The sequence below is a fragment of the Aedes aegypti genome, chromosome 2 (assembly GCF_002204515.2).
Source record: "Aedes aegypti strain LVP_AGWG chromosome 2, AaegL5.0 Primary Assembly, whole genome shotgun sequence".
Lineage (NCBI taxonomy): Eukaryota > Metazoa > Arthropoda > Insecta > Diptera > Culicidae > Aedes > Aedes aegypti.
In genome coordinates this window covers 474,158,227-474,181,139 of record NC_035108.1, presented here as the reverse complement: position 1 = coordinate 474,181,139, position 22,913 = coordinate 474,158,227, and the positions used below count along the sequence as shown (strand labels likewise).

The 22,913-nt window shown below is 33.7% G+C and overlaps 1 protein-coding gene across 1 annotated transcript in view; it reads left to right on the top strand.

Annotated features, from left to right (window-relative positions):
• LOC110675257 (nesprin-1-like) overlaps positions 1 to 22,256 on the top strand; it is a 65,787-nt gene extending 43,531 nt beyond the window's left edge. Inside the window, exons 6-9 of the mRNA XM_021839705.1 lie at positions 30 to 2,600; positions 2,688 to 2,702; positions 8,821 to 21,960; positions 22,095 to 22,256. Coding sequence (XP_021695397.1) covers positions 30 to 2,600; positions 2,688 to 2,702; positions 8,821 to 21,960; positions 22,095 to 22,256 — 15,888 coding nt within the window. The remainder of the gene's footprint in view (positions 1 to 29; positions 2,601 to 2,687; positions 2,703 to 8,820; positions 21,961 to 22,094) is intronic.
• Positions 22,257 to 22,913: the final 657 nt, after the last annotated feature.

Genomic DNA, 22,913 nt, shown 5'->3' with positions numbered 1-22,913 from the left:
GTTTGTTTTTGTTGTACATTTATTTTCAGAACATAAATTCAAAAAGCGAAAGCGAACGAGAACTGTTCGATTTATTGACGTGGCTTCACTCCATAGTTCGTTATTATGACGACTTGAATGGAAACTATCCTAACAAGTACGACATGTATGAAAAACTTGACCAGGAAAAATCTAACAAATATAGCATTTATAAAAAAGTAAAAAATATTCATGCTGGAAAATTAACACCTGAAGTACAAGATCTGAATGACTACTGGCTCCGATTTGAGCAACATTTGCAAAAATGGCTGTGGTTTTTGGATTGCAATCTTGGTGGACAATTTGGTGTTATTGGTTTGTGGCTAAGCAATGGCGAAAAACTGCTGAATGATAGTGATATTCCATACAATATGAATGAAGAAACTGCGTCTCTTATTAGCAAAAAATTAGAAGCCCACAAACAATTCTTTGCTGCTTATCCAGAAGTGTATGCAACGTTCAACGAAATAAAAACAACTAGTGCTGCAATAAACATACCTGGAAATCAGCTTGCGAATTTGGGAAAAAGATTATTCGACATTGAAAACGTTGCAAAGCAGCGAAGAATAAAGCTGAAATTTCTTGAACATAAATGTTGTTTGATTGCCTTCCTGAATTTACTTGATAACAAAATCAATGGCGTAAAATACAACAACGAAGATGTCGTAAAACAGTCACTTGAACAATTGAAAAATTTTGTGACTAGGAATCAGATAATGCAAGAATTTGAAAAAGCCCTAATCGACATGAGACAGGTTATCGATGAATACAAAGTAGATGGAAATATTTCCAAAAAAGAGGAATACAATATTGACATTTTCCTTCGTGAAATTGAAGATCGATGGAAGAACGTTTCTTCTCGGTTAATATGTACAGAAACGATGCTAGAAGATGTACTGTCGCACTGGAAGCGTTGGAAAAATCTAACAGATGATTTAGAAAAATGGATAGCTGCTGCCCATAATGCATTGAATGCAATGGAAGATGAAAATATTGAATTCTTCCAAAACTTGGGCGTTTATAAAGAAAAATATGAACAACTTGCTGAAACATACAACATCTTGAAGTCAACATGTGATTATGAAACAGCAAATAAAATTGAGAACATTTACAAACAGCTTGCAATGCACTGGGAACAAATTTTCCAGTATTCAAAACAATACCTTCACGTCGGTGACATTTTACAACATAGACAAAAGTTCAAGAAAGATGCAGCACTTTTGAGTGCTTGGATACAAAAAGCAGAAACTACATTGTCTAGAAATAATCTCCAAACTTCAAACGATATCAAGCAGTCTGAAGCTGAAATAAAACAAATTGCTTGTGAAATTGAATCTCAAGAGGAGCTGTTCAAGTCAGTGAGCAGAAGTTTTCAAGCACTAATAAAGGAATATTCAAGGGATGAAGTAGACAAAATGATGACCTTAATGAAAAAAGAAAAAGAAGCATTGGTTTGCATAAGAGCTCAAATCCCCATCAAACTTCATCTTTTCCATCAACTTTTGACACAACAAGACGCACTAGAAGCCGGTCACAGAGAAATCACGGAGTGGTTAGATGAAGCAGAAAATCTATTAATATCTTATGCATTCAGCAATGAACGTCAACACACATCGGCCAATCTTGAAAAACACAAAAACTTTTTCAGCCGAACTCTATACTACAAATCAATGTTGGAAAGCAAAAATAATGTTTTCCATAACCTTCTAAAACTTACGAATACAGATAATAGTGTTAATATGCACGATTTGTCCACCAAAATGAAGCAACTAAATGAGAGATTTTCGTATGTTATAAACAACGCCAATGATTGGGAAAATAAATTACATGAAAACTTAAAAGCCTGGGCAAAATTCAATGATAGTCAGCAAAAAGTATATAATTTTCTAAGACAAGCAGAATCTTGGCAGAATGCAACAGTACCTCTTGAAAAGCAAAGTGATGTTCTAAATCAATTGGAGTTCTTCAATCATGCTGACCAAACAATTGTAAATATCTTGGAATCAAACACTGAAGAGCTTCTGAAATACCTACCACCAAATGAACAAAGGATAATGATATCGGAAATCGAATCACTTCAAAAACAATGGAGCTCAGTAATTTCAAATATTCCACGGCATATTATGAAGCTTGAATTCAGATTGAATGAAATTGTGTTTTTCAATCACATGGCTCAGATTGAAAAAGAGTTGAACGCCGAGGAGCAAGCATACAATTGCAATGAAAATTACGAAACTATTGTTCAGCGAAATGAGGATTTTTTCAAAACAAATGATTTGCAAAAAGTTGAAAAGGTGTTGGCCGCTCTTGAAAAAATAAGCTATATTTACGCAGAGCAATTTTTAAATGATCGTGTTTTATGCCAGCAGTATCAGTTAGCAAACAATGCTTGGATTGAAATGTGTAAGAGGATTGAAAACGTCAAAAATATTTTACATAAGATTCCAGCACAGTGGGCCGCTTATCGTAACAAATTTGAAGAAATGACAAATTGGATGAATCACGTTGATCAATCGCTAAAGCGAATAATGATTGAAAAAGAAACTCTGGAACAATTTGAACAGGAAAAGATCACTTTTCAGGTAAGTTTGATATTCATTGTAAATTTATAAGTGGATTTTCAATAATATTGATTGTTGTGTTTTTTAATATTCCATTGCACTCCAAAGCTGAGAGAACTAATGGTAAATAATATATTCTAACATTTTTAACCAAACGATTTGTTCGCTTTATTAACCAATTAACAGACATTTCAAAATTACAGTCTTCTCTCCCTTACTCGATATTAAAGGGACCATCGAGTTAGGGAGGTATCGAGTTACAGAACACAAAAGCAGTGCAACTGCGTTCCAAGGGACCATCGAGTTAGCAATGAAAACCAACTTTTACTATGGTTCTCTAACTCGATATCGAGATACGGAATATCGAGTAAGGGAGAGTTAACTGTACAACCAAAGCTTCTTACAATGAAAGGTCACGATGGTGTTACAAGGGGTTTTCAACCGGACTATTTTTGTTAGATTCTGCATGTCGAAATATGAAAAACCCCAAAGCCTTTCGGGTGATGGACCAGTGGTGTAGCCAGGAGGGGCTCTAAAAGGGGCAATTTTGTACATACATTATATTATTAAGCCAATTGTAAATTTGACAAAAATATTGTTTTAGTATTTATTGTGATGGTAGAGAACAGAATTGACATTAATGTATGTTTAAAATGTATTTTTTCCATGCCACATGCGCAATCAGGATGGGTTTCTTCTTGGTTTACTATTCTAATAAAACCAAATTTGTTTTGGTGTTCATATTCCATGTTAGTTACGCCAATGGCATAAAATACATTATAAACATATATAAATGTCAATTCTGTTCATTACTACACTGCGGAACACTTTTTTATCTCCAGCACCAAAATACCGCTGTTCACTTAATTAAGGGTTGCTGAATCCATTGCCGTCTTCAGAAATATCATAGCACGTCTAGTTTTTGAGATATTGGCTGTTGAAAATGCAAAAAATGACTATTTCAGCCAACTTGCATGCAAGTTTGCCAGCTTCTAAGGTGATATATTGGCTTTATATGCCACAGAATTCAAACTTTATATGTATAACAATACTTATCATCAAAGTTTGTAATACTTTGGATGCGGATAAGTTATTTTTTGATGGTTTAGAGAATTGTTGTATTTTTCCATATAGAAGAAACGAAGAATTTTGTATGGAGACTGCAAGCATGTTGAAAAAATTGATTTAGTCGAAATTTAATCGCGCCATTTCAATCAAATTATGTCTGAAATAAAAGTTCAAGTTCTATTTTGCATGTTTGGTGGATTAGATTACAAAAAAGTTTGTTGAATTATACTTTAAATTTCATGTAAACATCATTAAAACCAGTGTTTTATACAACTTTGGCGACCTGTAGCTAAAAATTGTGACGTGCTGGAACATTTCTGAGAATGGCACTAGATTCAGCAACCCCAAATCTACTAGAGACACATAATTTGATCCTTGAGACACGCAAAAATGTCTTTTTTGTTACGCTGTGCTATCGTAATAAATACTGAGAAAAATCTTTTTGACAAATTTTCAATTGACTCATTAATGTTATATTCGTACAAAATAGACCCTTTCAGAGCTCTTCCTGGCTACACCACTGGTCCATCACCCGAAAGGCTTTGGGGTTTTTCATAATTCGACATGCAGAATCTAATAAAAATAGTCCAGTTGAAAATCCCGTGTAACACCATCGTGACCTTCCCTTGTTAGTATACTATTCATTAGACCTATTTAAATATCTGGAAGTTCCTCAGTCAACCAATATTTTGATTTTTCGTGTCAAAATGAACTTCTGGTCAAAATTTCAGACAATTTGGAGAAAATTTAGATGTGCTTCAAATCAATTATGTATTTTTGGACTATTTTCATGCTTTGAATATTCATAACTACTGAACGGAACATTAAAACTTATCGGAAATACCTCTACATAGTTTATTCAATTCTACGAACTTTTATCGAACACGGTTTTATGATTGGAGCAAGTTAAAACATAGTTTGTTTGAGGTTTGTGCTTCAAAGTTGCTTTACTATAAAATCACTATTTTTAGGGAGTGTTCTCCCTGAAAAACATACCTGTATGAAAATTTCGGATTTTGAATTTCCAGAACATGATGACTATGTATTTCTAAAACTCAATACCGTTTAAAAATACCTTTTATCTTACGAAAATAAATTGTAAAAAATAGGCAATTAGGAAGCACATTCGTAAATCCGCTGTGGGTGAGCCAAGAACACCACCATGAGCTTCATGGAATGTAAAAAATGAACACGTTAGCACTGCTTTTTCACAGTTGATGATAATGATTGTTTTCAAATCGTTCTGAATAGTCAGTGAAATACGATCAAAACAATCATTACCCGGAAAGAAAAAGCAATGCTAACTTGTTCAATTCATTCATTCGACGGTAGGGGAAGGGGTGGTAAAATAAACACCTTAAGGATATCATGTTGTTTCTGATAGAAAAACGAGGATTTTGTATAGTTCTGTCGCACAACATCACAAATAGGGATGTTATCTATAGCAGCGACATGAATTCAGAGTAAAATACTGAAATTTTCACATATTTTTATCGCTAGCAAAAAACGATGGAAATGTTCATTTTACCTGCACTATGTGGGTAAAATGAACAGCTGTTGGTGGTAAAATGAACATCATGCTAAAAACGTAAGCAAAACCAATATTTTTGAAAATTTTCATTGCATTTCCAAAAATATAGCCATAATTGATCGTAACCTATTCAAAACAAATTCTAAACATATCAGATTTGACATCATATCATAACGATATTCACCTCATTGAAAAACATCAAGACCTCCGAACCAAAAGTTACGTCAGTTCTAATTTTCAAACGTGGTTTTCTAAAATCTTAGTTTTCGTTGATATTTTCACTTCAATTGACCTCCGTATCGACCCGAACACTCCGATTCATGCTCTAGATCATCCGTGCGTAAAAAAAATAATTGAAATTTGTTTTTTCTCCTTAAAAGGCACGGTGTTCATTTTACCACCCCTGTTCATTTTACCACCACTTCCCCTACATGTGTCATGTACGATTTAACTATCATTAGGTTGAGATGGGTTGTTCGATCTTTGGGCATTTTTTGTAATTTATTTCCTAAAGCAACATGTAAGCTGTTAATGGTTAATGATTTTATAAGTCTGTTATGTTTGTTTCCCGTTGAGTAGGGCCTGGAAAAATAATGCCAATGTGATTTCTGGGTACTGTGGAGAAAAAATCTCGAGCAAACGATGTTTAAACTTAATTTAATCTTATTGGCGTATTCGACAAACTTTTACAGAATAGAATTCGCTTTCAATGGACCAATGCACGAGTTCACTAATTTGACGTTTGAGCGGTGTCGAATTCACTCGTTGCCATTGTCACGTAAATAACACGGCACCGCTCAAACGTCAAAAAGTGAACTCGTGCATTAATCCATAGATGGTAATGACACGTGATTTTGATTTATGAGTATTGAGTTATGATTTTTCAAACCTTAAAATAAGCCTAAAAACACATTTTCAACTTGAAGCATAGTGAAATCTCTATCAAATGAGCTGAAAATTTGACCAGACATTGTTCTTAGCATGAGAATTCAGAATACTTCTTGACCGGAAGATTTCCAGACATTTTTTCAAATATGAACAGGTCTACTATTCATATTTTTACGAGTCACCCACAATTCTAGGTCGTTTTCATTTGAGTTGCATTTAAAGTACAGTGACTATTATGTTTAGGTGGCTCATAATAGTGTGAAAAGTGTACCCTTTAATTAAAATCGTGCTGGTTGGGCAATGCAAAGCAATTTGATCGATCTGTGAAGTCCTGACATAAGCAACTTTAACGGTTCTTCGTGTATGTGTATCAAATATCAAAATTTTAGAAGATGATGCTTCCGCAAGCACTTATATAGAGTCTACATAACTGAAAAAAGAATCTAATACTAAACCATTAAATTCAACTAGAGTTTGTATGATTTGACAGAGTCTAGTACACGACACTGAAGACGACCTTACTTATAAATAATAGTACTACGGTTAGTACGATTTTCCATTTATTTAAATTGAGCATTCCTACTCGCTTCAATATCTTGACTTAATACGTTCATAACGAATAAGTTTGACACATTTTTGATGTCAACTTTTTGTAAAACCAAGCTATTTTTGTTAAGTTGCCTTAGAGAAGGCCATTTTTCATGCTTGATGACGAATGAGAGATTTGAACCAAACAATTTTCGACTTTCAATCTATCTTGTAGCCAAGATCCTGTAGATAACTTCAAACGATAATTGAAATTTTGCATTTATCTCTCCCAAAATTCAGGAAGAAAAAAATCTCAAAAATAACTCTCAAAAATAACGTGTCTGATAAATTCAAATTTGTTTAGCTCAGTATCAATAATTATTCTTGGGGAGATTAAAAAGACACAAAAGCAACTAAATTTATTGAGGGCGATTTCAAAACTTGAACTTGTTTGTTTACTTGAATACAACTAACTTGAACGTTTTTCACACTACGAATGGTGATGATTTGTCACCCTGTTCACAACATGTTTATAATCGCTTGTTTCTTTGTAAGATGGTTGAAAGAGCTTAATCAAAATGATTTTGATTGAAGCGTTAGCGTAAGTACGGTCTGCTTCATGGATTACCTTGATCGGTTGAGATAGAAAACATATACATATACAAATTCATCAAATTTTCAATCCACAAATCTGTGAAACCTGAATTATTTTTTTTTTGCGTTCGTTGAATTATTTTAGTACATATTATGACCGTTTTCCTCCTTCATTCTTCTTAATGACATCCAAATCTTTATAATGACGTCATTTATAGCGACATCTCCTTGGAACGACGGTCTTTTGCGATGTCATTATAATGAGCTTCGCATGTAAATGATTTAGTTGCGATAGATTTCAACTTCTTCTACAGGGGAAGAAAATGTTAATAAAGTGAAAAGTTATTTATTATACATGAAATCATTTGAACCACTATTGGTACACGTATTCCAGTCGTTTGAGAAGTGTTTCAGTAGTATACGTTCGAAAATTATACAAAGAGTTTCAAACAAAATAGTTGATACTCACTAACTTTAACATTATTTCCATATAAAAGATAATTGCTTTCAAATGATGCATAGAAACCCCTCTCAAACTTTTCTGTATTTCAATACAACTATTCAAAATATTACTTCCATCAGTTTATACACTATTTAAACAAAACGGTAACTACTGGTGAAAGAGAGTTTTTGTTTTTGCGAAAAAATGATTATTTATATGATTTATTATTTATTTTTCTCGCCAAATCCCTCATATTAAGGGTGATCCATTTAACAAGAAGAAAAAAAACAGTAAGGGAAGACGGGGTAAGACGGACCACCCTCAGTTTGGCATGAAAATGGCAGTTTTCTTAGAAGTTCATCAAGCACTTTCCATAAACACAAGATTTTTGACATTCCGATGCATTTACTTACATAGTTTTTTTTTTTTTCATAATAAATATAAAAAGCAAAGTTTCTGCTCGTCCATATTGATTTTATTTTTAGTAAAAACATAACAAATTCCTTGTCCATGTTTTAACATAAATGTGTGATATGAATTGTGAATATTTAGCTTTGAAATACGGCCATAGTTGTAAAAATTGCGCGAGCGGAGTAAAACCGACCACTGTTGATGGGGTAAGACCGCAACTATACATTGTGCATTACTATGCAGATAAAACTAAATCCATTTTGTTAAAAATACAAGCCAAATCCGTATATTTTCTAAAATATGAGTGTCTCAAGGTGGTGATAAATATATATCTAAGTTTTTTTAATTACCCTAAAAATGATTCAATTTCCACGTCTTTAAATGTAGAATTCATAGAACATATACATTACAAATTTTTTTTTACGAAAATCGCGGTGGCCGCTTTTATCACGTGGGTGGATGGTTTTACCCCGTCGCTAAAAATAATCGTGATTAGACATCACTTTTCCAAGCTTCAATAAATAAATATTTTTTACAAATACAACACCTGTGATATTTTTTGATCATGCCTACGGCTTCAAAAAACTACATGCTGCGTTGAAAAAGTATTTATTAATTCTTGATTTTGACTTATGAATTCAATTGCTCACCCCGTCTTCTTTGTTATTTCTAACAAAAATATTCTTCTCTTTCATCATCCAAACACATCCAATCTAAGGCCGGTCAATCTCTGAAGAATTATATTTTTATGTTCTGATTTATTTATTTTTATTCCACAGAATATTTGCTTCGAAGCGGATAACAGGAGAGAGGACATGAAATGGTTGGTGAAAACGTTGGATTTCTTGTTAAACCATACTAATGAAGAACAAGCAACAATGGAACAAACCAAAATTGAAACTTTAATCACTCGCTATAAATCACTTATACCAACTATAGAAACAACGATGGTTAAAACAGAAATATTTGCTAAATGTTACACATATCGCCATGAAACTGAAGAAATATGTAATTTGTTAGACAGAATCAAAATGCAAAGCAAACAGGCTGCAACCCCAGAGTGTTATATAAATGTGAATAATATGATCGAAGAACAGAACATTTCTCTTAAAGAATTGGACAATCAAAGAGGACACATCATGAAGATGCTTCAAAAGGGAAAAGATTTGAGCAAAAATGCCAATGCACCAGAGTTTGTCAGCAAAACTACTAAAGCATTGGAAACTACCTGGAATGAAACGTACAATGAAGCTGCAGAAAAGTTGAAAACATTGCGTATAGTACAGAAGACATGGAGCGATTTCAATACTCAGAAAGGAAATATTGAAAAATTACTCAATACTGCTGAGATGGAGTTAAGATCCATTACTCCTCTTCAAACCGATCCTACAAGTGTCACACAAGATCTGGAAACAAAGAAGCAACTTGCAATGAACTTGAAACAAGCATCATCAAAATCATTTCTGCAGTTGAATGATCTGTGCAGGGAATTGGGATCGTTCATTCGTCCAACCGCGATTCAACTATTAGAAAAAGAAACAGCTGATCTACAAAATAGAGTGATCAATACCGTAAACTTTGTTGAAAAACGTATAGATTATCTTGCAGACTATAATGACAAATGGAATGAATACAAGCAAAGATTAGAAAACTTAAAAAATTGGGTCGGTAATGTATACCCCAAAATGGTGGCATCTATTAAGCAACAGCAAATTACTCCAGCTGATAGGCTGCAAAAAGCAGCGCAACTAGAAAACGTTTTATGTGAAAAAATTAAAACATTAGATATTCTCAACGCAAGTGCCTCTGACTTAGCCTCTAAGGAAGGCAACTTAACTGAAATGAAACGTCTCAAAAATGAAGCACAACGTCTGCAAGTTACTTTTTCTGAACTAAACAACGCCCTTAGTGTAGAAAAGGAACAAGTAAATCAAGACTTACAAAGGTGGGACCAATTCAACAATGAAATTGGTAAAATAAAATTCTGGATTGAACAGATAAATTTGCCCCAACAAAATAAAATTTGTACACTTGAGGACGCAACATTGCTTCAATCAAAACTAAACGATCTCAATGAACAATGTAAGAAAACATTTATTGAATTGCAAACTTTGTCGCAATTATGTCAGAACATTAAATATGGTATCAATCCAACAGATGAAGTTGACAAATGCTATGCAGCTGTGACAGATGTTCATGAAAATGTTCAACATATGAAGGGAAAGCTCGATAAACTTTTACAAAACCTATCTGTAATGGACACAGAATTGGAAAAAATTCATATTTTCATCAATGAAGCCAATGGAAAATTACGTGATTTTTCGGCGGTAAATTTAGAGCACTTACCTCTTGATAAATTGGACAATAAAATCAAAATGCTACGTCTTTTCAATAATGAGATCTCTGAACAACAAGCCAAGCTCATCTCATTAGTACATATTTTTGACCAAATAAACGGAATTTTAGACGACGGAATTCCTACATTAAAAAATAAGCTGCAAGAGCCAAAAGATCAACTTTCAAATCTTAGTGATGTTGTACGATGTCTGATCAACGAATATTATAAACGCATTCTAGTTCAACAGAGTTTCAATGCAAAAATGATTGATTTTAGTAATTGGATGGACCAAATGACAACGAGTGTTGGAGATATTGAAGAAACAATGCTTGATGAGATTGATCTAGCACTTCAAAAAGCACATTATCTATTACAACAACATGCAGGAAAACAAGATGCATTCAATGAAATATATTCTGGAATAAAACATGGCAGTCTGTCTCCTGTTATCGGAGATTCAGCCGTAGTAGATGAAACTTACTCATCTTTAGCTAGCAATTATCAGAATATCGAAGATAATTTGCAGTCGTACATCACGTATTTGAAAAAATGGGCAGAATTTCTTCACTGGTATCGTGGTCTTAACAATCAAATTGAACACATGAATGACAACGAATTAAGATATGATTTGGCCGATGAGAATGAGCTGAAGGAAGTGATGAACAACGTGGCGAATTATAAACAAGATATTCACTCTTGGAAGCAAGACATGACAACAGTTGAGCTTCATCCTAAAGTTAATATACGTGATCAAAAAGGGAACAAAATTTCTGCAATTTCCTTGATTGTAGATTTGGAAAACAAAATTGAAAAGATAAAATGTCATTGCGATGCAAAAGCCAATGAAATCAAGGATATTAAACAGAGAGCAACTATTTTCCAGGAAAACCAACAGAAGATAGTTGCAAACTTAAATTCAATCTCAGATAAATTGAAAAATATTGTCAAAAACGCTAGATTAAGCAACATAGTTGACTCATTGGAGGAGCTGTCAGCTTTGAATAACGATCTCAGTAATGAATGTTCATTCAAAGCACAGATTCATTACGAAGGAACATTGCTAATGAAACAAGAAGGGATTCCAATGAATAACATTCAAGAGCCTCTTGCAGCTCTCGATAAAGAGTTGAATAATATTCAACTTGATATTGAAGAAACGATCGATGCATTTATTAATGTGCGTGACAATTATAATGATTTTAACAGATTTAATATGGCTTTCAATGCTGAACTGAAAAATATAACTACTGTAAACAAATCAACTGGTATCACCGCTCATAACAAACAATCTATAATTGAAAAGTTAGACCAGTTGAAAACAAGTTCAGAATCAATGAAAAAAATTAAAAAGAATGCTGACGGAGTTTCAAACAAGGGAAACGAAATTGTCAAATCGTTTTGCAAATACAATCCATTAGACTGTGAGAATCTATTAGAAATTATACGTCAAAACAATGATGCCTTCAAATTGAATTTGGATCAATTGATCGAGAATAGTAATGGTCTAAATCATAAACTGGCCTTGTATAAACAAATTGAAGAAATGGGCCAAGACATGATATCATGGCTTGAGACAACTGATGATCAATTTAACCGTGTAGAAGATAATCCTTGTGAGACTGAACATAAACTGAACAACTTCAAAATCGAACTACCTAATCAACTGGTCTGTAAAAGAAATTTTCATGAACTGGTTGGTGAATACAAACAAATTACCAATAATTTTATACCACAGCCTATTGAATCTGTAGAAACAATCGTCGAAACTATGTTCGCCAAAATTCAGTCACGTTTTGAAGATCTAAATTCAAAAATGAATGAATATGCTGAGACAGAAAAGAATTTTAAAGAACGGATTAAAATGATGATTGAAAAACTGTACAACATTCGAGAAGATGTCATGAGCTGTGACGATGCCACGCTAGACGTCAATAAGCAGCTACGAAATCTTGAAAAGCTGCAAACATTGAGAAATACTACAAATTCAGTAGGCATTGAAATCACTGATTTGAAAAATTTGGCAGTGAATTCTGAAATAAAATTAGATTCCATTAAAGAGACTACTACTTCTAGAGAGCTCAACAGTTTGGAACATCGCTTTGGGATGGTGATGAATAACCTTAATGAGGTGGATAGCAAATTAAACAAAGCTGTCGAAAAAGCTTTTAAAGATAAAATTTCCGCAATAGATCGTAATGTTTCTTCACAATTGGAAAAACTAAAGTGGTGCCAGCCTGAATTAAACAGCGATAAATATAACTTAGAAATGAAAAAATCTACAATGAGCGACATTGAACAATCAACATTTGAGTACGAAAGTCATTTGATTAGTCTCTCTGAGCTACTTACTTCTCTTGGTAATGTCTTGACCCCGTCAAAAGTCTCCCATTTAAAAGAAGAAAAAGAAGAAGTTCAAAAAAATTTCACTTTTTTGAAATCGGAGTGTAACAAAGTAAAATCTGCATTAAATTCCAATATTGCTCTATGGGAGGAATATGAACGTAACTCAGGGGAAATTATTGAAAGATTGAAAGAAATTGAGAAAAAACATAAAATGGAAACAGTGCTTTTAATAGACTTGACTTTACTGGAAGATAAAATAAGTGAAACAAAAAGAACTCATAAAGCTTTGACAGAATTTGAATCGAATTTGAGAAAACTTCATGAAGTTGCAAATAATATAAATTTTCTCAATCCTGAATCAAGAGCGATGATACTCGTACATCAGTTGCAAACCAGATTCAATACGTTTGAAAAATACTTTTCGTTCCTTTTGAACAGGTTATCTGATGTAAATTCCAAAAACAAACAATTCAATCTATTACTGAAAGAAAAGTTACATTTTATCGAAGACATTAAACCAAGATTAGCTTGTTTTGATAAAGCATCAGAAAAAGACCTTGATGAATTGAAGAGCTATCGTGCCAAAATAATAGCACAAGAGCAGTCCATCAATGATACTTGTTCCTTAGGTGAAAGCTTGTATGTTGAAGTAAATCCCGAATGTCGTGAAGCAATTAGAATGGAAGTCTTAGCTTTAAGAAATGCATATCATTCTGTTTTAGATGGATGCAACTCTCTTATGAAAGAAATGGAAACAAATATGATTAATAGGAAAACAATTGACGAAAGTCATGAGCAGCTTCTCACGTGGCTACATGATTTGAAAACTATGTTTCATGGAATGCCTTCAGTTTGTGAAACTCTACAACTCAAAAAGAGTACAATGCTTGATTGTAAAGCTTTGATCAAAGATGCAAATTATCATAAAACAAATGTTGAACAACTTCAAAAAAGATCTGCTAAATTGTATAGTACAGATGCCTTCACAAATATCAATGATACATGTGTGCAATATACTTCACTTATCAACCATCTACAACAAAGAATGACTGTCTACGAAACAGCCGTAAAAGATCATGAACAGTTTAATAGCTTATTGGAAAAATCACGTGATTGGTTATTGAAGCTTCAGTCCCAAACAAACGATGTTTTCAATAATGAAATCGATTTGAATGGGATAAAAATTGAAGAACATTTATTAGTAATTGATAACACTCTTTCAGAAGAAGACATTGTTTTGGACAGTTTAAACGATGCATATAACCAATTTACTATTGTTTTAGCTCAGACGGCTGAAGCCGGACATTCTGATCTACTCAAAACGTTTGAAGAATGCAAAAAGAACTGGATCCAATTCTTTGAAAAATGTAGAATGGTTAAATCTAAACTTTCTGACTTTGTAAATCAAATTGCAATTGCGCATCGCAGTTTGGACGATTGTTCAACTATGCTTAATCAAACCAAAATAAAAATTAGAGATTTGTCTTGTCAAATAGCAGTTAACCCTAAGAATGATGTTTTAACACATTTAGAGGCACTGCATAAAGAAATTGAAGACCAAGGAGTGAAAGTCAGTAATATACTTCAGAAATATAATTCACTTAAAATGAACAATGATTTATCTGCTAAATCCTATAATGTTCAGAATGAATACCGAAACGTTTTAAAACTGTGTACAGACGCAATCGATAAAGCAAATGCAGTGATTCTTGATCAAGCTGATTTTGATAAAGCATACGACGAATTCTTAAATGTGATAATAAATCACTTAAAATCATTGGATGAATTCGAACAGATGGTTGGTGACCTAACCACACTACAAAATCGGCAGATTATTCTCAAAGAGATAGCATACAAACGGCTTGATGATGGAAACACTCTTGAAGAGTTAATTGCAAGAGGGGAAAATTTATACAGTCAAACTTCACCGGAAAGCCGTGATATAGTTCGTACAAAGCTATTAGAATTGCGAATGCAATGGGATAAATTTTCCGATAAATTAGAAGCGACTTCACAAAAGGTTGATCAATGCATTCTTCAATTGGGTGAATTCAATTTACAACAAGAGCAGCTTTCCAAATGGTTAAAAGATATTGAAATGTCAATGAAAATTACTGCTGAACTAAAATCAAATATTCAGGATAAACGATCTCAGTATCAAAACCATAAACTTATGCATCAAGAGATAATCTCTCAAAATGCCTTAGTCGATTCAGTCTGCAATAAAGCGCAAAATTTGCTTTTATTGACTGATGACCAACATTTAGAGACGTATTTAACATCTATAAAAGACACTTATCAAAACATTGTCCAACAATCAAATGAGCTACTAATCAATCTCAATGAATGCGTTAATGCTCACAATACATACAACACTGTTTTAGGAAAACTAAAAATGTGGATAACAGAAGAGAAAGATAAAATTACAGCATGTGACGACGAAGGAGGTGAAAAACAAGAAATTAATAAACGTATTGAAACACTCAACCGAATAAAACAAGAACGGCCAAGAGGAAATGAGTTACTTAATCAATTATTACAAAGTCACGATTTAAATAAACGTAGCACCGCCTCTCAGGGAATTTCGGTAGCAGAAGAGGAAATAAACACAATCAAGTCTAATATGGAAAGTCTTGATAGATATATGAATGAAACGATAGAATGTCAAACACGATGCTGGTCAAACTGGACAGAATTTGATCAGCATTTAGAAATGCTAACAAAATGGTGCAGATCAATGGAAACAATATTTAGAGAACAGAAACTTTTCGATACTATTCAGCAAAAACAAAACCAATTGCAAGTTTATCGCACCAACTTGGAACAAATAAATGATAAACAAAAGGATGTAGATGATTTTGTTACAAATGCTCAAGCATTATTCAGCAAAACAGGGGTTGAAAAAGTCAAATTCTATATCAACCAACTTATAAATCGATACCAGCTACTTCTTGTATTGAGCAAGGAAGTGGTTAACCGTGCGCAAAACATTGTTAACGATCATGGAAGCTACGATGAAAGATTGGTGGATTGCAGAGGGTGGCTTATGAACATGGATGATAGCGTGAAGCTTTTGTCCTCAGAAAGGGATCCCAATGCCCATAAAATAATGATGCTAAACATAAATATTGAGAAAGAGAAATTAGAAAACTACTTGCCAGCATTAATTACGGCGAGTGAAAAAGTTTTAACTGAAACTAGCTCACAAGGCAGAGAAACAATACGTAATGATGTAAAAGATATAAAAGAAAGATTTGATAATGTTATGGCAACATTAACCAATGTGAAAAAACAATTTGACATCCGATCTGTACAATGGTCGACATATCACGAAAGTTTGCAGCAAGTTTTATCGTGGCTAGATACTACTGAGAAAAAAATTGACAACAGTGAAACTCAAAGCTGGAATACAATGCAGGAAATTCGCTCCAAACTCTTCAAATATAAATCGTTGACACAAGAAATCTCAGGCCAAAAAAGAGTTATTGATTCACTCAGTGAAAAAACAGCAAATGTTTTTGTCACCGAAGACGATGATGTAGCCTCGAAAGTGCAGTTTATTATTCAGCGATATGAGGTTTTAAAACAGAGTTCAAGTGATATTGTCGTTAATTTAGAGCAATCTTTATCGCTGCTTAATAGGTTTAATGAGCTTCAAAAATCACATATTGATGAGCAAGAGGAGCTTTTGAATAATTTGAAACAGCTGTCTGATATTTCCGGCAGCAGGCAAGTTGTTCAAGAGAAACTCCAGAAAGTACAGGAACTTCAGTTGGTAATTCCATTAAAAATTGAAAGTTTTGGAGATCTAAATAAAGTGATTACTGAAAACAGCGGCATAATTTCATATGGTGCCAAAATAAATATGGAAAAGGACTTGACAAAAATACAACATAAATTTGAAAGTTTGAGTAATGCTATAAACGATACCAAATTTGAACTAGAAAAACGACTTCAGCTTTGGAATGCATATCAAAATGAGCTTGATGAGATCAATAGTTTTCTATCAGGAGTTGAAGATTATATGCGATCTCATGGATTGAAAAACACTTTACTCGAGAAACAAGAACAACATGAATTGTATCAAACTCTATGTGGAAAGTTGAAGCACAAACATCTGTCTTTTGATTCATTACATGATAAATCATCAGAATTATTACAAAGTAGTGGCGATGCGAAAATTTCAATCAACATGCAGCAAATAAAATCACGAATGCAGTCTGTTGAAAATGCTATAAAAGAATTATCAAAAAAATGCGAGCAAGCATATGAAGAACATAAAACATATATGTCTAAATATGACGAATCAATTTCCAAACTAAATCAAATAAAGGAAACATTTGATGATTGCAAACGCAATCATCAAAATAATTTAGAAGAAGTCATAAAAACAATTAATGCCTTACTTACCACGCATAATGCAATAAACGTACAATGTACCTTAGTGTCAGATTTGGGAGAAAAGCTGTACTCTTCAACTGCAACAGAAGGACAACAAGTGCTGCGGAAAGAGATTCAGGATCTATTGCTACGATACGAGAGACTCTTTGATGAAATTGCTTCGTACCATAAACAATGTGAAGCTAAATCCACTAAACTTTCTGGGTTTAAAGAAAAGCTTGATCAAATTCAGCAGTGGTTAAGTTGTATTGGCTCTTCTTTGATTGGTGATATGAACTTGAAACCAACTCTTGATGAAAAAATAGCCCAGCAACAAGCGTACATAGACCTGTTAAATGATATTAAAAATCATAAACCGGAGATGAACAACATTCAGGAACTTCTGAATAATTTAAAACAAGAAGATGTAGAAGCAGATACAGTGTACATTGCAGTCAACAAATCATACAATGAATACTTCGATAAATGCCAAAATTTTGTTAACGCATATGAGCTGATAGTTAGTAATCATCGTCAGTATTGTAAAGCGGTCCTCGAAACCTCTGATTATATTGATGCAAATCATAACACAATCGAACTATGGGGTGAAACTGATCTGGATCAAGTATCTCTGCTCACAAATTTGGATCGATTGAATGAATTGAAAAAATCGATCATTGCGGAAAGTAACAGAATTGAACAGATAAGAGCACTCGGTGAATTGACTATTCCTGATACTAGCGATGAGGGGAAGGCTAATATAAGACTACAAATAGATATTTCACAACAAGAATGGGAAGGACTTTTGGTAGCTGTTGATTCAACAATTGAGAAACTACAATCCAAAATTGTGGAGTGGAATGATTACGATAAGCAACGATCTGATTGCAACAGTTGGATTCGAGATGTTGATACAAAAGTACACTCAATTGATCTTAAAGCTACTCTCAATGAGAAAAAAGCAACATTGGACTATTTGAAGAGTTTACAAGGAGAAGTTAAAGCAAAGGAACTTGAAATCGATAGTTTTACTGAAAAAGCCCAACTACTTTATAGGGGTTATCTCAGTAGCAGAAATTCTCAAATATCTGAATTAGCTATCAAGTACCAACAAACATCTAATCGTGTCAAAGAGTTGACTACAAGGTGGCAACAATATGTAATAAATCATCAAGAGTTGGAATCACAGATATCCAATTGCAAGGATTGGCTGAACAGTATGAAAGAGAAACTCAATTTTTGTGCTGACCAAAGCACTACTTCTGAAAAAGAGTTGCAAAGTAAATTAAAGTTAATTCAAGACTTTATCGTTAATAAAGATGAAGGAACTTCAAAGATTCAGAACTTAATGGATTTAGCACAACAAGTACTTACTTGTACCACATCAACTGGTCATGAAGTAATCAATAAATCAGTCTCCGCTCTACAAGAAGAATGGTCTGCATTAACCATGAAAATGGTGGACGTGAAATCTAATTTAGATGAAGCTATCAATCAATGGTCCGGATTTCTAGATCAGATAAATGATCTTCGCAAAAATATTGAGTGCATGGAAAACGAATTTAAGATATATTCTGAATTTCAGCCAACAATGGCCGAAAAGCGCGCCCAATTGGATAGAATTAAAAATAGTGAAGAAAAAATACGTGTTCAGCGTATCGAAATAGAGCCATTAAAACAGAAAGTAGTGGAAATGTGTAGTCTGGGTCAACAAACTCAAGCAGCGAGCACTGCACAACAAATCCTTGGTAAATTCGATTATGTTGCTGATCAAATTAAGAAACTACTGACTGAAAGAGAAGACCAATATCGTGATCATCGATTATATAAAGAAGCATACGACGACTTATTAAATTGGATAAACAGAGCACGTGAGAAGTTACCATGTGTGAAACAGCAATCTCTAAGTGACAAATTATCAATTGACAATGCAATTGCCCCTTTGGACTCCCTCATGAACAAAAAAGCTCAAGGAGAACTACTAGTGGAACATTTAGTTCACACTGGGGAAGTAGTGATGGCATCAACTTCCACTAAGGGTAAAGAATTAATCAAAAGTGATATTGATGGGTTGAAAAATAGCTTTAGCAATTTGTTCAAAGAAATAAGTGAGCAGAAACGAAATCTTGAGAAAACTATTTCAATGCTTCGGGAATATAAAGAAGAATACGAGCGCTTGTCAGAATGGTTGCAGCAAATCGATATAATAGTGAAAAACAACAAGTTAGCTATGTCCTCTAATTTGCAGGAAAAGGAGAAGCAAGTAAACGATATGCGTGAACTGGTGGAGCGGTTAAATAAAGGCCAATCAGAAATTGATAAATTTAATGCTTTTGCCGCTCCACTACTACAATCACATTTAGATTCTTACATTGGTAATCAATTGAGGCATCTTAATTCTCGATATCAAGTTCAAATTAATATTGCCAAAGACGTTCTTAAAAAGGTTGAAACAAACTATGATCTTCACAAAGATTATAAAGAGTACTTGCAAAAGGCCAACGCTTGGATTGAAAATGCTAAAGAAATTGTTAGGTTTTCGACTGACAATGTAGAGAATGCTAGCAAAGAGAACTTAGAAAAACGCTTGGAAAAAATAATAGAGCTTATTCAACAACGTGATCAGGCACAAAATCTTGTGAACAATACTGTTAACACCGGAGAAAAAGTAGTGAAGAATACTAAATCCGATGGTAAAGAAGTAATTAACACAGAGCTTAAAGAGATTCAAACTAATTGGGATAGGTTGGTGAAAAAGATGTCTAACGCTAAAGTTTGTTTAGAGACAAGTTTGCTCCAATGGGCCGATTACAGCTCAAGTTATAATCATCTTCAAAAATGGATTCAGGATCGAGAATCAAAACTTCAAAGGGTTAGCGAGCAAAAAGTTGTTAGGTTCAAGACTGGTACACCTACAAGCATAAGTAGTGGCTTGAATGAAAGAAGAGCAAATTTACGTCAAGCTAATGATATAGTTCAGGATATAGTTTCGTTTGAACCAATGATCCAATCAGTTGCAAATAAAGCATCAGATCTTCATCAAACATCTCCAGCATCTGAAATTTCACACAAGTATGAAAACCTTAGCAAGCAGGCCAAAGAGGTTTTTGCTAAACAAAAAGAAACTGTAGAACTTCATCAGGCATTTATTGACTCGAGTAATGAATTTGCCGCATGGATTCGAAACGCTAAGGAAAATCTCAATAAATGTACTGACTATAAAGGTGATAGAGATTCATTGGTGTCAAAAATGACGCAGCTGAAGGTTCTCGAAAGCGATGCTCCTGTTGGCCAAAAAAAGCTTGAGAAAGCTTTAAAGCAAGCTGAAATAGCATGCCAAATGGTAGACTCGGAAGAATGTGAGGCGATAGAAAAAGAAGTAGCTATTCTTCAGGAAGAATTCGATAACTATTGTCTAGCTCTGAAAAAAATTGGAACATCTCTGGAAAATGGTATCGTACGATGGACAGAATATGACGACCAGTATAAAATCGCTCAAAAATGGTTGGACAACATCGAAGATGAGATGCAAAAATACAACAAAATGCAGAGTAGTCTTGAAGAGAAAAAATGCGTATTGGAAGAGTTTCAGACTAAACTTCAAACCTTGTTCGATTGGCAACGTGAGCTGGATAATTTGAACATGAAAGCTCAAATTCTCCTAGACATTTGTGCCGACACTCGAGTGAGCAATGGTGTCACTCAGCTAACAACCAAATACAATGTGCTATTATCCATTGCGAAGGAAACAATGCGACGACTAGAGCAGCATTATCAAGAGCACCAACAGCATAATACGCTCTATGGTGAATGCCATGACTGGCTAGATAGAATGCATGAAAAGATTAATGAATGTGACACTATTCCACAAACTGTAACAGAAACTGAATCAAAGTTGAATATTATAAAAGGAATTCGTCAAAACCTCGAACAAGGACAGAACAAATTACGTTATTTATTTGAGCTCAAAGAAAAAATAGTTCTGAATACGGAATCCAACGGTGCCTCTAAAATTGCCGAAGATACCGAAAACATCAAAACAGATTATGAGTCCTTGATGGTAGATATCAATGAAAACCGTCAAAAACTGATGAATCGCTTAACACTTCTAGAAGATATCGGAAAACTTTCTAGAGTTCTATCGGAATGGATCGAAGAAGCTAATGGTAGAATTAATGAGAGCACGACTCTTAACGATTTGTCTGATACAAGAATTGCGTTAGAAAAGTATCGAACTATTCAACGAGAAACAGGGAATTATAATGAGACAACTAATAAAATAAAAGAAAAAATTGCCGGTTCCAACAATATCAAAAACGACAAAATAACACAACTTCTTCAAGATTACGATGAATTGATATCAAAACTGAACATCGAGATAGAGTGCTTGGAAAACCAGGTTAATAACTATGAAAAATTCAAACAAGGGCTTCAAGAGCTATATGAATGGATGAAAACAACTAGGCTGAATACTGAGAGACTGACGGATTATCATGGCGATAAAAATCATATAATTGAACAACTAGGCCGATTAAAAGAAATACAGCTGTCATTCACTGAAGGAAAAATTCTGCTTGAGAGTGCTCAAGATCTTGGATCTGCGCTGCTGCAAATTGTAAGTCAAGAAGGTCATAATTCAATAAAGCAAGAACTGTTGCAAGCCAAGTCAGATTGGGAAGACATAGAAACTTTGACAAAAACTGTCAATCAAGAACTGACGGATGTACTCGCTACTTGGGAAAGTTATATAGAAAAAACTGACGACATCACTTCTTTCGTCATGGAGTATGAAGGCAAAATATCTTCATTTAGTGCCGAAAACGTTGGAGAACAAGAAAATAGTCTCAGAGAACTAAAGGTAAATATACATATTTGATATAAATTGAAACGAAAAGTAACTAACATGAGCATGTATCCTCTTTACCTTTTATGATTCATCGAATGTATCACAAACCATCTAATATACAATCGAAACCTGCGCAACATTATCAGCATATCTTCAATTTAATTGTGACCAAGAAAAACTCCTTTGAAGAATTAAATGATATCTGCGAAACATTAATGGAAAAATGTGCATGTTCCATAGTTCGGGACCGTACCGTTGAACTTCAAAAAAGTTATTCAGCACTATTAGCGAATTTGCAAGGTAAGTAACTGATGCCCAAGTCTATCTGTTAAATGTTTATATAATCATAAAATCGTATGAGCTTCTATCTGTTTTATTTTTTGCCTTTCAGGATTAATTTCAAAACTGGAAAGAAACGTTGTAAGTCAAACAGAATTTATATACTTCAAAGACGAAATGCAAAAATGGATTGATGAAGCAAAGCGAGCTATCATTGATTCACAGTACTCAACATCTGATGACATTGCTAGCGCTAAAAATAAAATACTTGTTATACAATCGCTTTCAAATACTATTCCACAAGGTCAAAAACTCTTCGAAATGCTACAAGAATCGTTTACAAAATCATCTTACATGTATTCTGAAGATAAACAAACAAACATGTTTCAAACAATAACTGAGCAGCGTGAACAATTGGATATCATTATTATGGATATAAATAACACTCTAAACGATTTAATCTCCAAATATAATCGTTTAGAACAGTACGAAGAAAAGAAAAAACAGTTAACAGATTGGATGTCAGCGACTGAAAATTCTTTAGAAATGTTGCCGGTAACTCTTGGAGAAATAAGCGAGCTCAAAATGGTATTGGAGAAAGTTAAGCACATGCTTACTGAAATAACATTCAAGACAACTGACTTGGATAGTATTCAACATGAAGCTGCAGATTTATTTGAGTCTGG